General features: G+C 44.5%; 1 protein-coding gene across 5 annotated transcripts in view; it reads left to right on the forward strand.

The window, feature by feature from the left end:
- LOC135056636 (exocyst complex component 6-like) overlaps positions 1-13,874 on the forward strand; it is a 606,161-nt gene that overhangs the window by 241,707 nt on the left and 350,580 nt on the right. For all 5 annotated transcript variants that reach the window (XM_063962052.1, XM_063962055.1, XM_063962057.1 and 2 more), the window contains exons 3-4: positions 10,555-10,602; positions 10,702-10,792. In XM_063962052.1, the coding sequence (XP_063818122.1) occupies positions 10,555-10,602; positions 10,702-10,792 (139 nt within the window). The remainder of the gene's footprint in view (positions 1-10,554; positions 10,603-10,701; positions 10,793-13,874) is intronic.

A 13,874-nucleotide genomic window follows, 5' to 3' on the forward strand; every position in this document is an offset into this window, starting at 1 on the left:
TGCGCTGGGCGGAAGGTCATGTAAGCGCACTATCAGCAGTGTTCATCCCGGGGGTAGACAACTGGGAGGCGGACTTCCTCAGCAGGCACGACCTGCATCCGGGAGAGAGGGGACTTCATCAAGAAGTCATCACACAGATCGTGGATCGGTGGGGACTGCCTCAAATGATGGCGTCCCGTCTTAACAAAAAGCTAAAGAGGTATTGCGCCAGGTCAAGAGACCCTCAGGCTGTAGCGGTAGACGCTCTGGTGACACCATGGGTGTTCAGATCGGTCTATGTGTTTCCTCCTCTGCCTCTCATACCCCAAGTGTTGAGATTAATAAGACTAAGAAGGGTCAGAACAATTCTCATTGTTCCAGATTGGCCAAGGAGGACTTGGTATCCGGATCTGCAAGAGTTGCTCACAGAAGATCCGTGGCCTCTTCCTCTAAGGCAGGACCTGCTGCAGCAGGGGCCCTGTCTGTTCCAAGACTTACCGCGGCTGCGTTTGACGGCATGACGGTTGAATGCCGGATCCTAGCTGAAAAAGGGATTCCGGAGGAGGTCATTCCTACCCTGATCAAGGCTAGGAAGGATGTGACATCGAAACATTATCACCGTATATGGCGGAAATATGTTTCTTGGTGTGAGGCCAGAGCTGCTCCTATGGAGGAGTTCCATTTGGGCCGTCTGCTTCACTTCCTTCAAACGGGAGTGAATTTGGGCCTAAAATTAGGGTCCATAAAGGTCCAAATTTCGACCTTATCCATTTTCTTTCAAAGAGAATTGGCTTCTCTTCCTGAAGTACAGACTTTTGTGAAGGGAGTGCTGCATATTCAGCCTCACTTTGTACCTCCGGTGGCGCCTTGGGATCTTAACGTGGTATTAAGCTTCCTCAAGTCACCTTGGTTTGAACCACTCAAAACAGTGGAGTTGAAATACCTCACTTGGAAAGTGGTCATGTTGTTGGCCTTAGCTTCTGCAAGGCGTGTTTCGGAATTAGCGGCTTTATCATATAAAAGCCCATACCTGATTTTTCACGTGGATAGGGCAGGGTTGAGGACTCGTCCTCAATTTCTGCCCAAGGTGGTTTCATCTTTTCATATGAACCAACCTATTGTCGTGCCTGTGGCTACACAGGACTTGTAGACTCCGAGTCCCTGGATGTGGTCAGGGCTTTGAAGATTTACGTGACCAGAACAGCTAGGATCAGGAAGACTGAAGCTCTGTTTGTTCTGTATGCGGCCAACAAGGTTGGTGCTCCTGCTTCAAAGCAGACAATTGCTCGCTGGATCTGTAACACGATTCAGCAGGCGCATTCTACGGCAGGATTGCCATTGCCTAAATCGGTTAAGGCTCATTCCACTAGGAAGGTGGGCTCTTCTTGGGCGGCTGCCCGAGGGGTCTCTGCACTACAACTGTGCCGAGCTGCTACTTGGTCGGGGTTAAACACCTTTGCAAAGTTCTATAAGTTTGATACCCTGGCTGGGGAGGACCTCCTGTTTGCTCAATCGGTGCTGCAGAGTCATCCGCACTCTCCCGCCCGTTTGGGAGCTTTGGTATAATCCCCATGGTCCTTACGGAGTCCCCAGCATCCTCTAGGACGTTAGAGAAAATAGGATTTTACTTACCGGTAAATCTATTTCTCGTAGTCCGTAGAGGATGCTGGGCGCCCGTCCCAAGTGCGGACTTCTTCTGCAAGACTTGTATATAGTTATTGCTTACATAAGGGTTATGTTATAGCTGGTCGGTCTTGAACCGAGGCTATATTACTTGTTCATACTGTTAACTGGGTAGTTTATCACAGGTTATACGGTGTGATTGGTGTGGCTGGTATGAATCTCGCCCTTAGGTTACATAAATCCTTTCCTCGTACTGTTCATCTCCTCTGGGCACAGTTTCTCTAACTGAGGTCTGGAGGAGGGACATAGAGGGAGGAGCCAGTGCACACCCAGAATCCAAAGCTTTCTTAAAGTGCCCTATCTCCTGCGGAGCCCGTCTATTCCCCATGGTCCTTACGGAGTCCCCAGCATCCTCTACGGACTACGAGAAATAGATTTACCGGTAAGTAAAATCCTATTTTATCTTTTCAATCACGTCTGCGTATGCTATCCCACAGCGCATATGACACAATGGTATCACGTTGTGCTGTGCAGAACACACGGACATGCGATGCAATAGCACAGCCTATAGATACTAGTTATCTATATGCCCTACGATTGCAGTAGACCACCTAGCCTAGACCACTCCAGACCACTTTAGTTGTATGGGATACCACTTCAGACCACTTCAGTTCCTAATAACGCAAGGTAGCGAACCCTACGCCACCGGGCCTCTGCTAACCCGGTGTTTCCACTTCAGACCACTTCAGTTTCTGGGTTTAGTTCCACTCACTCCTCTTTCAGTCACTCAAATACACTTTGGGTTTTTTTTCTGTACAGAAAATATTTTCATTCAGATAGGCAGCTTTACCCCAGAGGCAATACAGTTTTTAAACTAAATTTAGAGTAACCTGCTTTTGAAATCTGATAGTTATGTGCTATTGTATTAAATGTTTACTATCCCACCTTTGAACGAAACGACACTATTGTATAATTTGTACTCAGCGCCCGCATTCTTACGCACTTTGCGCAAACACGCGACCGTGCGTGTCTCTTACGCTGCGTGCGCAGTCCTTTACTTTGTCCGAGACACGTGTACAAAGCCCTGCATCCGCAATAAAACAAACCACACAGCTTCTATAAATGTGAGCAATACTAACTACTATTGCCCACTAGACACAACTTGTTCTGTATAAACTTTTATACATAACTGTGTTTGTGTCTTTACGCTTACTTCCTTAAAATACTGTTATTTCAAATTTACCTATAAATTTACCTATATAGCAACAAATGTATCCTATTTCACACAGATCTATAATGACTCTAGCAATAATCAATAATTTAAATGATATGATTCAGATTGGATAGCTATCTTGCAGAACATACACTGATATAAATATACACATAATTATAATAATATTATATATAATATATATTTATATAATACATATCACTTGACTCTCATAGAACCCCCACACAGTACACACCTACTGAATGAATGCATTTCCTTTAAAGTCTCTAATTTGCATATCAACAGAGGTTCATATTCCTGTTCAAGAGGGTAGTGGGACAGGTTAATTAACATTTCAATGGCTATCCTAAACTAGCAAGCAGAGTTAACTGAATCCTAGAGGTAAAAGAAAAAAAAACTTTTTTTTTTCTGTGTGTAATTCTTACATCAAGTATTCATCTCACTATTTACTTTCACTAGGCCCAGCTGAAACTATTTGTAATTGACTATGGCATGGGTTAAATAAATGCATTGGTAACTCATAAATGGTGTTTCATGTGACCAAGGAAAGCTGATTATTCTGAGCAGTGAAAATCAGCCATTTAAAAAAATTACCTTCCCAAAATGGCCGCTGCTCCTCCCCCTTCCACATCCATGAGGGTTACACAAAATGGTGGACAGGCCATGTGGTTAGTCCAAAATGGAGGACAGACCATGCGGCTTCCTTTGTCACAAAAAAATCACACATCATTCAAGCACCAGAAGTTATTTTAGGCCTGAGTAAAAAAAAAAAAAAAAAACTATATCAAGGCTATGCAGCAACTTTAAAATGAACTATTAACCTTACTTAACAGATAAGCAATCCAATCTGAATCAAACACAATAGGACTTATTTGAACCTTGTTTTGCAAGAATAAAAATACATTTTAGCATCTTAAATATTATGAGAAACGCATTGTCCCTTGAATTTCATATCAGCGGCTTACTGATACCACAACAATACATTAACGTGGATGTTATTTTCATCAGCTGCTCAATGCGTCCATTGGAGCCGGTCAATTACAGCCGCGTTTGTAATGTACAGTGCATCATTAAGAACGTGATATCGCATGAGAGCCCCCATCTTAGAATGCCAAATTGATTTCTCACAAATATTTAAAATGCCCGCTCTAATATATATTGCAGACGCCAGACGCATCTTATTACAATATACTATAAAAGTGCGCTGTACATCGCAAAACACTGTATCCCATAAGAGAAAACAATACACCCACACATTATCTGAGTTCCAAAGCTCATTGATGTATATATTTGTTGTTAAAAGGATGTGGATTCAATATATTACAAAGAACAGTATACTTATAGTCACATGGTTACACTCACACAGTAAGCAGTTAAAACATAGTTAAAACACAGTTACATATAGTTACAGTTAAATGCCATTACATACAGTTTTAGTTACATGCCAGCGATACAATTACCATTCCCTCCAATACAGCTTATGTCTCCCTCTCTCTGTAAATAAATACAGGAACTGAACTGCCAGCAACTCCTCCATCATCCTCTGAGACCAAAAAGCAAGTCACTGACCTCCTGTGTGGTCAGCTTATGTCTCATCTAGTTTCTGGGGGAGGGGACTCATGATGAGTCACCAGTTCCTTTGTATATGGTAATCAGATTCAGCCTTGAAGACATCCAAAGGGCTGGCCTGAGTTTCCTGTCCACTGTAACATCCATTGTTCTAACAAAAGTGATTTTAGCTTTTATACATGTAATCATAACTTTTCGTTGCAATGTCCCACAACTTCATAACAAGTATCAAATTAATCTACACATTAAGCTGGTTGTTTTAATAGTAAACATGACAGGTGTATCTGGTTCCGTTCAAATAATACACATTCATGACATTAATTCATTAGGTAATTTTAAATCATCATGATGTCTGGCGCTTGATATTATTATAATTATGTACTGTATGAAATAAGTGTCAAATCCATCTCTGTGGCATGTCCGTGTAAATGCGTGTGTTACCATATTTTGCTGTGCTCGCTGCGCGTATTTGCAAGTATAGCAACTTAAATGTGTGTAGTTTGTATGTTCTCTTTATGTAATATTTTTTTGACATCGACAATTGATAACACGCTTAAATCAATGTACACTGCTTCAGGGGCCATATTACGTCCCACTATTGCTAGTGCATGGATTGCAAAGGCAATAGTGAAGTGGTCGGCTACCTTGCTTGAGGATTGGGATACGATGGATAGGGATGACGTTGCATTGTATTTATGCAACATTCATGATTCTGCAGGTTTTATGGTAGAATCCGTGAAAGACCTGGGTTCCATAGCTGCGGGAATTTCTTCCATGTCTGATTCAGCTCGTCGGGGACTGTGGCTGCGCCAGTGGTCGGCCGACGCGGAATCCAGAAGAAGTGTGGAGTCGCTACCCAATACAGGTCAGGCTCTCTTTGGGGAAGCTCTAGACGCGTGGATATCCACCGCTACAGCGGGTAAGTCTCCATTTCTTCCCCCAGCCGCACCTGCTCCGAAGAAATCCTTCTCCTCAGCTGCGCAGCAGTCCTTTCGGCCTAATAAGTCTAGAAAGGCCAGAACATCCAATACCTTCTTTAGGGGAGGTACGGTTAAGTTCCCAGGAACAAAAGCCTGCTTCAGATACCCCAAAGTCCTCTGCATGACGGTGGACTGCAATGCCCAGTGGTGGGGCCTGTGGGAGTGAGACTTTGACATTTCAGTCATTTCTGGGTATCGTCTGGTCTGGATCCCTGGGTAGTAGATATTGTGTCTCGGGGATACAGGCTGGAATTTCAAAGTCTCACTCCTCATCGCTTTTTCAAGTCGGACTTACCAACTCTGTTGGAGGACAGCGCAGTGCATCAAGACGCTGTCCAGAAGCTGGTGGAGGCACAAGTCATTGTGCCGTGCCACCTCACATGCTGAACAAAGGTTACTATTTGAACCTTTTTGTGGTACCGAAACCGGATGGTTCGGTCAGGCCCATTCTGAACTTAAAGTCATTGAACCCCTTTCTGAAGGAGTTCAAGTTCAAGATGGAATCTCTCAGGGCGGTGATATCAGGTCTGGAAGAGGGGGAATTCCCGGTATCACTGGATATCAAGGATGCGTACCTTCACATTCCGATCTGGCTGCCGCGTCAGGCTTATCTCCGCTTTGCATTGCTGGACTGTCATTTTCATTTCCAGACCCTGCCATTCGGCCTCCACAGCACCAAGGGTGTTTACCAAGGTGATGGCGGAAATGATGATACTACTCCGCAAGCTGGGTGTGAGCATCATTCCTTATCTGAACGATCTCCTGATAAAGGCATCATCCAAGGAGAAGCTGCTGCAGTCCATTGTTCTCACAACGCGACTGCTCCAAAGTCACGGTTGGATTCTGGATTTTCCAAAGTCACATTTGGAACCAGCCCAGAGATTGTCATTTCTGGGAATGATCCTGGATACGGAAGTGCAGCGGGTGTTTCTTCCACGGGACAAGGCGTTGGTGATCCAATCCTTGGTCCTGGATGTCTTGAAGCCACCCCGTGTGTCTGTTCATCAATGCATTCGCCTATTGGGAAAGATGATGGCCTCCTACGAGGCTCTCCAGTACGGGAGGTTCCATGCTCGGACCTTCCAACTGGATTTCCTGGACAAGTGGTCGGGATCTCACCTCCACATGCATCGGAGAATTCGTCTGTTGCCAAGGGCAAGGATTTCACTCCTCTGGTGGCTCCAATTGCCTCACCTCCTGGAAGGCCGCAGGTTCGGGATTCAGTACTGGGTCCTGCTAACAATGGATACGAGCCTCCGGGGCTGGGGAGCAGTCACTCAGGGTGTGACCTTCCAAGGACGGTGGTCAAGCCTGGAAGCCGGCCTGCCCATCAACATTCTGGAACTAAGAGCCGTCTACAACGGTCTTCAGGCGGCCCCTCTTCTAAGAAACTGGGCCATTCAAGTACAGTTGGACAACGTAACAACAGTGGCTTACATAAACCGACAGGGCGGAACGAAGAGCAGAGCGGCAATGTCAGAGGTGACAAGAATACTCCTCTGGACAGAAAAGCACGTGTTGGCGCTGTCAGCCATATTCATTCCGGGAGTAGACAACTGGGAAGCAGACTTCCTCATTAGACACGATCTCCATCCAGGAGAGTGGGGACTCCATCCGGAGGTGTTCAAGGAAGTAACAGATATTTGGGGTCTACCCCAAATAGACATGATGGCCTCTCGTCTCAACAAGAAGCTTCTGCGTTATTGTTCCAGGTCGAGGGACCCACAGGCAGTGGCAGTGGACGCCCTGGTGTCTTCGTGGGTGTTCCAGTCAGTGTATGTGTTTCCACCACTCCCACTCATCCCAAGAATCCTAAAGCTCATAAGGAGAACAAGGGTTCAAGCGATCCCCATTGCCCCAGACTGGCCAAGAAGGGCTTGGTACACGGACCTTCTGAATCTACTGCAAGAAGAGCCGAGGCCTCTTCCTCTTCGGGAGGACCTGCTACAGCAGGGGCCGTTCGCCTATCAAAACTTACCGCAGCTACGTTTGATGGCATGGAAGTTGAGCGCCTGATTCTTGCTCGGAAGGGTATTCTGAAGAAAGTTATTCCTACCCTCATACAGGCTAGGAAAGTGGTAACGTCTACACATTACCATCGTATTTGGAAGAAATATGTCTCTTGGTGTGAGTCCAAGAAGTTTCCTACGGTGGAGTTTCAACTGGGATGTTTCCTCCTCTTCCTGCAAGCAGGAGTGGATATGGGTCTGAGGTTGGGATCTGTGAAAGTCCAGAACTCATCCCTATCTATTTTCTTTTAAAAACAATTGGCTGCCTTCCCTGAGGTTCAGACCTTCTTGAAGGGAGTCCTGCATATCCAACCTCCCTTTGTACCACCTACAGCGGCATGGGACCTTTAACGTGGTGTTGCAGTTCCTTCAATCGGATTGGTTTGAGCCTCTACAGGAGGTAGAGCTTAAGTTTCTTACTTGGAAGGCGGTCACTTTGTTGGTCTTAGCTTCTGCTAAACGTGTGTCCGAGCTGGGGGTTCTATCATGTAAAAGCCCTTACTTAATCTTCCATGAAGATAGAGCTGAGCTCCGGACTCGTCAGCAGTTTCTTCTGAAGGTTGTGTCGGCATTTCATATCAACCAACCTATTTACCGGTAGGTACCAAAATCCTATTTTCTATCACTATGAATATTCTCAGAGCATCTGTGGCTAAGGATTTACTGAAATGGAAATAGTGTAAAAATAATATACTGTTCAATGAGCATTCAAAATATAGTTGTAGTATATGAAATACTCTCATTCTGGTCAGTAGTTATGGTGAAGAACACATGTAACTAGTCTTATAGGCCCTACACACAGGCCGACATGAGTGAAAGATATGAACGATCTCGTTCATTAATGAACGAGATACCGTTCATATCTTTCGGTGTGGAGGAACCAGCGATGAACGATGCACGGCCCCACGCTCATTCATCGCTCGTGCCCCGTCGCTTATGCATGCAGGCCAAAATGGACGGTCTCGTCCATATTTGCCTGCACTGCTATGGAGCCTGGTGACGGGGGGAGTGAAGAAACTTCACTGCCCCACCGCCGCCGGGTCGCCCGTATCCGTCGTCGGGCAGCTCGGCGGCGCAGTGTGTAGGGCCCTTGAGAGCATAGAATGTCAGTCATATCACCCACTTAGCTCATGAGGTTACATACGGTCCAATCAGCTTCTGTTTAGAAGCCGTTTAATAAGTGTTGACAAGATTGCTCAGCTTTTTTTCTATGCGCAAAATGTGGTACTGGTCACCTCCAGTTTTATTGTACTATACCAGAGTTACCAAACTTTGCCATTACAGTCCAGGCATTAAGGATATCCATGCTTGAGTCCAGATGTTTAAATCAAATTGAATGAGGTACTAATTACGTCACCTGTGCTCAAGCATGGATAGCCTTAAAACCTTGACTGTAATGGCGTAGTTTGGGAAACTCTGTACTAGATAAATGTCTGTTTATATACACTGTGCAAAAGTTTTAGGCAGGTGTCTGGGATTGCATGAAGATTTGAGCAAGCCTACATCCACAAAAGATCTGTGGTTAGTTCTCAAAGATGTTTGGAACAACCTCCCTGCCAAGTTCCTTCAAAAACTTGGTGCAAGTGTACCTAGAAGAATTGATGTTATTTTGATGGCAAAGGGTGTTCACACCAAATATTGATTAGATTTAGATTTCTCTTCTGTTAATTCACTTTGCATTTTGTTAATTGAAAAAAATAAACTATTAACACTTCTATTTTTGAAAGTATCCTTACTTTGCAGCATTTTTTCCATACCTGCCTAAAAAAATGTTTGCGCAGTATTATAGATCAGTGCTATCCTTTCCATGTACATGGTTACATATATCTTGTACTGTATGCTTATGGTCTAAACATTATTCGAAAAATCTAACGTCAAGTAACAGACACTATATTACTAATGGAACTGGAGAACCAAAGCTTTGGAGAACCACTACCCCCCCCCATTGCTCTGGCCGCCCCCAATGAAGGGCATAGAAAGAAAAGTCTTGCTTTGTTCATTAATGATATAATCCTCATTAGCTCAATATTTTATCCATGTCAAACCAGCATATTTTTTTCTACAGTATATGCGTGTGCTTAATACGATAATGTCTCTGCTCTGTGTCAGCACCTGCACGTCATTAGCTAATAGTCTCCCGTATTCTCTCAGACTGTTGTTTTGTGTCGCAGGTGCATGGACGTCGCTTGTACGCTTTTTGCAAAACGCACACAAGAATTTTTTTTTTCCCCTTTTAATTCCTTTCCAGCAACCCCTGCCAAATTACTCTCGGACCCTTCGGGATGAGCTAGAATTTTCAATTACGTGTGGGATATCACTGGTAACTGTGCTGAGCGTTCAGCTTTGGGAAGATTACGCTTCACCTTCCAGAGAAGTGTCAGAAGTTTAATCAGAGGTCATTCCGTACCAACCCTTTTAGCTCCCTTTACACTTCTGCAAACAAAAAATGCACGCACCAGACAGGTCGAGCGCAGTTCAGCTGGCCTTATGATTGGGAAGTCCATTATATAAATGATATTCAGATAACAGGACACAAAACGCGCCATCAATGAGGTCACTGAACATCTTTGTTTACGAAATTAATGAGATTTTGAATCAACACGAATTTGCTTCCTTATTACGATGACCTAATGAGTCACTCAATATGTGGGAAAATCCGAGGTTTCGCTCGGCCTGCACCTGCAGCATGGAAATCTTGCTGCGGTTTGTAGATTTCCACTTTTGATGTGAATCAACCACCCAGTGTTTGCGTTCAGCAAAGTATGAATGTTTAATTATAAGAAAAATGCCAGGGCCATCTTCTCGCGGACAATGAATGGAGCATAGACCTCATTGAGGTTATCAAAAAGGGACCAGTGGCCAATTGGGTCAATGATTTGAATTGTTTGACAGACCCACAGGAACACGAAGAGTTCAAAAATCCCAAGTAAATTTGAGAAGTTTGCCACAGATTCTGTTAGTACAAACTGTCATAAGTAATTAAAGTTAACAAAAGCCCTTTGTGAGCAAAAGTGCAAGTTCAAACTGTAGAGTTAATTTGAATTTGCCTGGTTTTGTCCTAAGTCTCTCATGAATCATGATCTGATTACAAGGGTGAGCAGCCGCATTAGGGCTTTATTTGCTTATTTTTGTAACTAAGGCAAAATCATTTTTTTTTTTTAAGGTGCAAGTTACCGACACCAACCAAGAACTTCAAGAAGCAGGGAAGGAGGTGAGAAAACTATTCTTTCCAGATAGATTTTCTGTGGGAATGCAAAAATAGTTTTAATGGTTTCTAATATGACATTGCATTATCTCTTTTACCACCTAGGTAATTGCTAAGACAGAAGAAACCATCAGGTGTAGAATACATCAAAGAAATATCGCTACTGTAGTTGACAAGCTACAACTGTGCCTTCCGGGTGAGTAAAAATTTACAACCATCAATGGCTCGACTCTTGTACATTTGACATATAGCTAAGAATCAGGCATGATGTTCATGGATATAGAGGAGAGAGGTTATAGGGTGATGGCCAAGAAAGATAATGAAATCTATACATGTTTTACTTGATTACTTGTGTAAACGTTGATCAGGATTTTTACTTAAAGGGGCTCGTATTGTTGAAAAGCTACTTATTAAATAGGACGTGTATTATTAATATACAGCAGGGGCAAGCTTAGATCTAGTGTGTATACAGTGTTCTAACTGTGCCTGTATCACTCTATCCTAAGATGGGACAGGAGGTCTTAGGATGTAATGTCAGGAAGCTTTAGAAAGTCTTTTAAGGGTTTGAGAATGCAGTTTCCAGTTTCTCGGTCTTAGCAGGACACATGGGTCAGAGGGAGCAGCAACACTTTTTGGTGTATATTCAATTGAAGTCGGATCCATTCCAACATTCATTTTTCGGAATGGATCCGACCTGGCCTATTCAATGGACATTTCAATTCGACAAAAGTCGAATTGAGATGCGGGGGGGAAGGGGGGGGGAGAGCCGTGCTACAGCAGCAGCTATATAGCCGCTGCTGTAGCGCTGCTCTCCCCCGTCCCTCCTGTCTCACAGCCGCCGCTCCGTCCCCCCTGTCACAGCTGCCGCCGCTCCCCGTTTCCCCCTCTCTCACAGCCGCCGCTCACGGCAGTGTCCACCCGGCTCCAGCAAGCGAGGTCTCGCTTGCTGGAGCCGGGTGGACGCTGCTGTGAGCGGCGGCTGTCCTCCAGCGCTGCTCACACCGTCCCCGCCTCGGCTCTCCCCGTCTCCGGCGCTGCTGTCCCCATCTCATTCGACTTTTTTTAACGTCGAACTGAGATGGTCGAAAAAGGGGCCCAAAACCGACAAGCACGTGGAGCGGCAGCTATTCTGCCGATCCACGTGCTTTTCGACAAGTCTAATTCATCGACTTGTCGAAAATTTTTGGGTTGTATTGACTATTGACGATTCGACCTTAAAAAGTCTAAAACTGACGTCTTTTCGACAGACTGCAGCTTTCGACTTCAATTGAATATACCCCTTTGGCTTTTGTACATGTTTGACATAAGAAGTATATTATCCGTGACATCACTGTTTTGAAATGTCAGCTAGGAACCAGTGGCCAAGATCCATAAATCTGGATTACTTTTTGCACTCTAGCATCGTTATGCGTGGCAGCATATTTCAGCTTACCAATTCCATTATGTTTAAAATGCCTTTGAAACGTTCATGGCTGTTTTTAAATTGAATTTCTATGGTTCTATCCATTGCGTTCTTCTTACAGCAGTTTTGATTTGATTTGTGTTCTCCTTACAGAAAAAACAATGCAGATGCACACTCTAGAGTACTAAACACGGGTGTGATAGCATATGAGGCGGTTGGGATGATGGCGGTCACATGATTGACTGTTGCAGCCCGACTTTTAGAATTCAGACAGGGGGCGTGGTAATTCATTCACTCCTTCCTTGCCCCCTACCCCATGGGGTGGCTGCTGGGGTAAATATAGTGGGGGTGGCGGCTACTGCTAATCACAGGGCATGGCGGCTAGGGCTAAGACTCACAGGGGATTGAGGAGGTGGGTTTGTCAGCTATGGCAACCCCCTTCCCCCTCTAGTTCCTTACACTATCCCCCCTTCGCCTGGCCCTAACCGGCACCCCACTACTTACTTTCGGGATCTCAGCAGTCAAGGTCCCAGTGCCATGATTCCAAGTGGTGTTGGGATTTCGGCGTCGGTCACCAATAAAGATATTAAAAAGCACTGGTCCAAGTACAGATCCCTGGGGTACTCCACTGGTAACATTTCCCTCCTGTGAATGCACTCCATTTACCACAACTCTCTGTTTTCTATCCTGCAACCAAGATCTTATCCAGTCAATAATCCTAGTATCCAATCCCAATCGTCCACCCGATGTAATGTTTCTGACATCACAACTGGGCGGCATTTACATGTGCCCGCCAAGTTGTGATGTCAGCCTCTGCAGAAACGATAGCGTCAAGTTGCTTTGGCCATATGAAATTAAAATATTTGAATAATGTGCACATAATGGAACGTTCCCATATTTAGTGCATTCTAACCTAAAAAATGTTCTCTGCTTTTGTGCTTGTGCACACATGCTTGTGCTAGACAGATTATAAGCAAATACAGGTATTTGTTGTCTGCCTTGCCCCTTGCATATGGTGTTAGTTTCAAACCTCTGAACTAGCTATGCTTCCAACTTGAAGGGCCCGAATAAGGACCACATCGGGCTGGGGCTGCAAATGATCAAGGACCTATACTGAGAAGCGGAGGATGTGTGGCCGGTGCAGTTTGGGTGTGGCTAATGCTGTGTGGGTGTCTACACCCCATACACTATGAGCAACAGCTCCCTAATAACATAAAAGTAGAAAATTGCATAATTTTGGTAGGTAATTAGAAATACAGTTTTATTACTTATGTCCGACCGTGTGGCCAAGTGAGTGGCTGGTCATCATCATGCTGTCATTTTTATCTGGAGGCCTGAGGCTGTAGCCCCATCCACCCCTTTATTCTGGTCCTGCGGCCAAGCTGTCATGGATACAACTGGCAGGCGACGGATGACAGGAGAGAGATAACATCATTGTGGAGCAGTGACTAAAACTATTACTCTGTAGGAAAAGCTAAATTCTGCAAGCAGAGATACTAAGGGGTCTATTTACTAAGCCTTGGATGGAGATAAAGTGCCAGCCAATCAGATCCTAACTGTCATTTTTCAAACCAAGCCTGTGACATGGCAGTTAGAAGCTGATTGGCTGGTACTTTATCTCCATCCACTTTATCTCTATCAAAGGCTTAGTAAATAGACCCCTAACACCTTTATGGAAACCTGAACAATTCCAGTTATTATAGAGTCAATTTGCAGTGTAAAAATATTTTGGAAAATAAATAATACGGATAGTGTGCTTTTTATGCAGCAGGACACACTCCTTACCTTAGAATAGTGTCTGGATAATTGGTTGTAACATTTCTGTTATTAATTATCACTGAGCCTTTCCACTTATTCGATGTTATTATGGAGCCAT

This window comes from Pseudophryne corroboree, chromosome 3 (genome assembly GCF_028390025.1).
Source record: "Pseudophryne corroboree isolate aPseCor3 chromosome 3, aPseCor3.hap2, whole genome shotgun sequence".
Classification (NCBI taxonomy): domain Eukaryota; kingdom Metazoa; phylum Chordata; class Amphibia; order Anura; family Myobatrachidae; genus Pseudophryne; species Pseudophryne corroboree.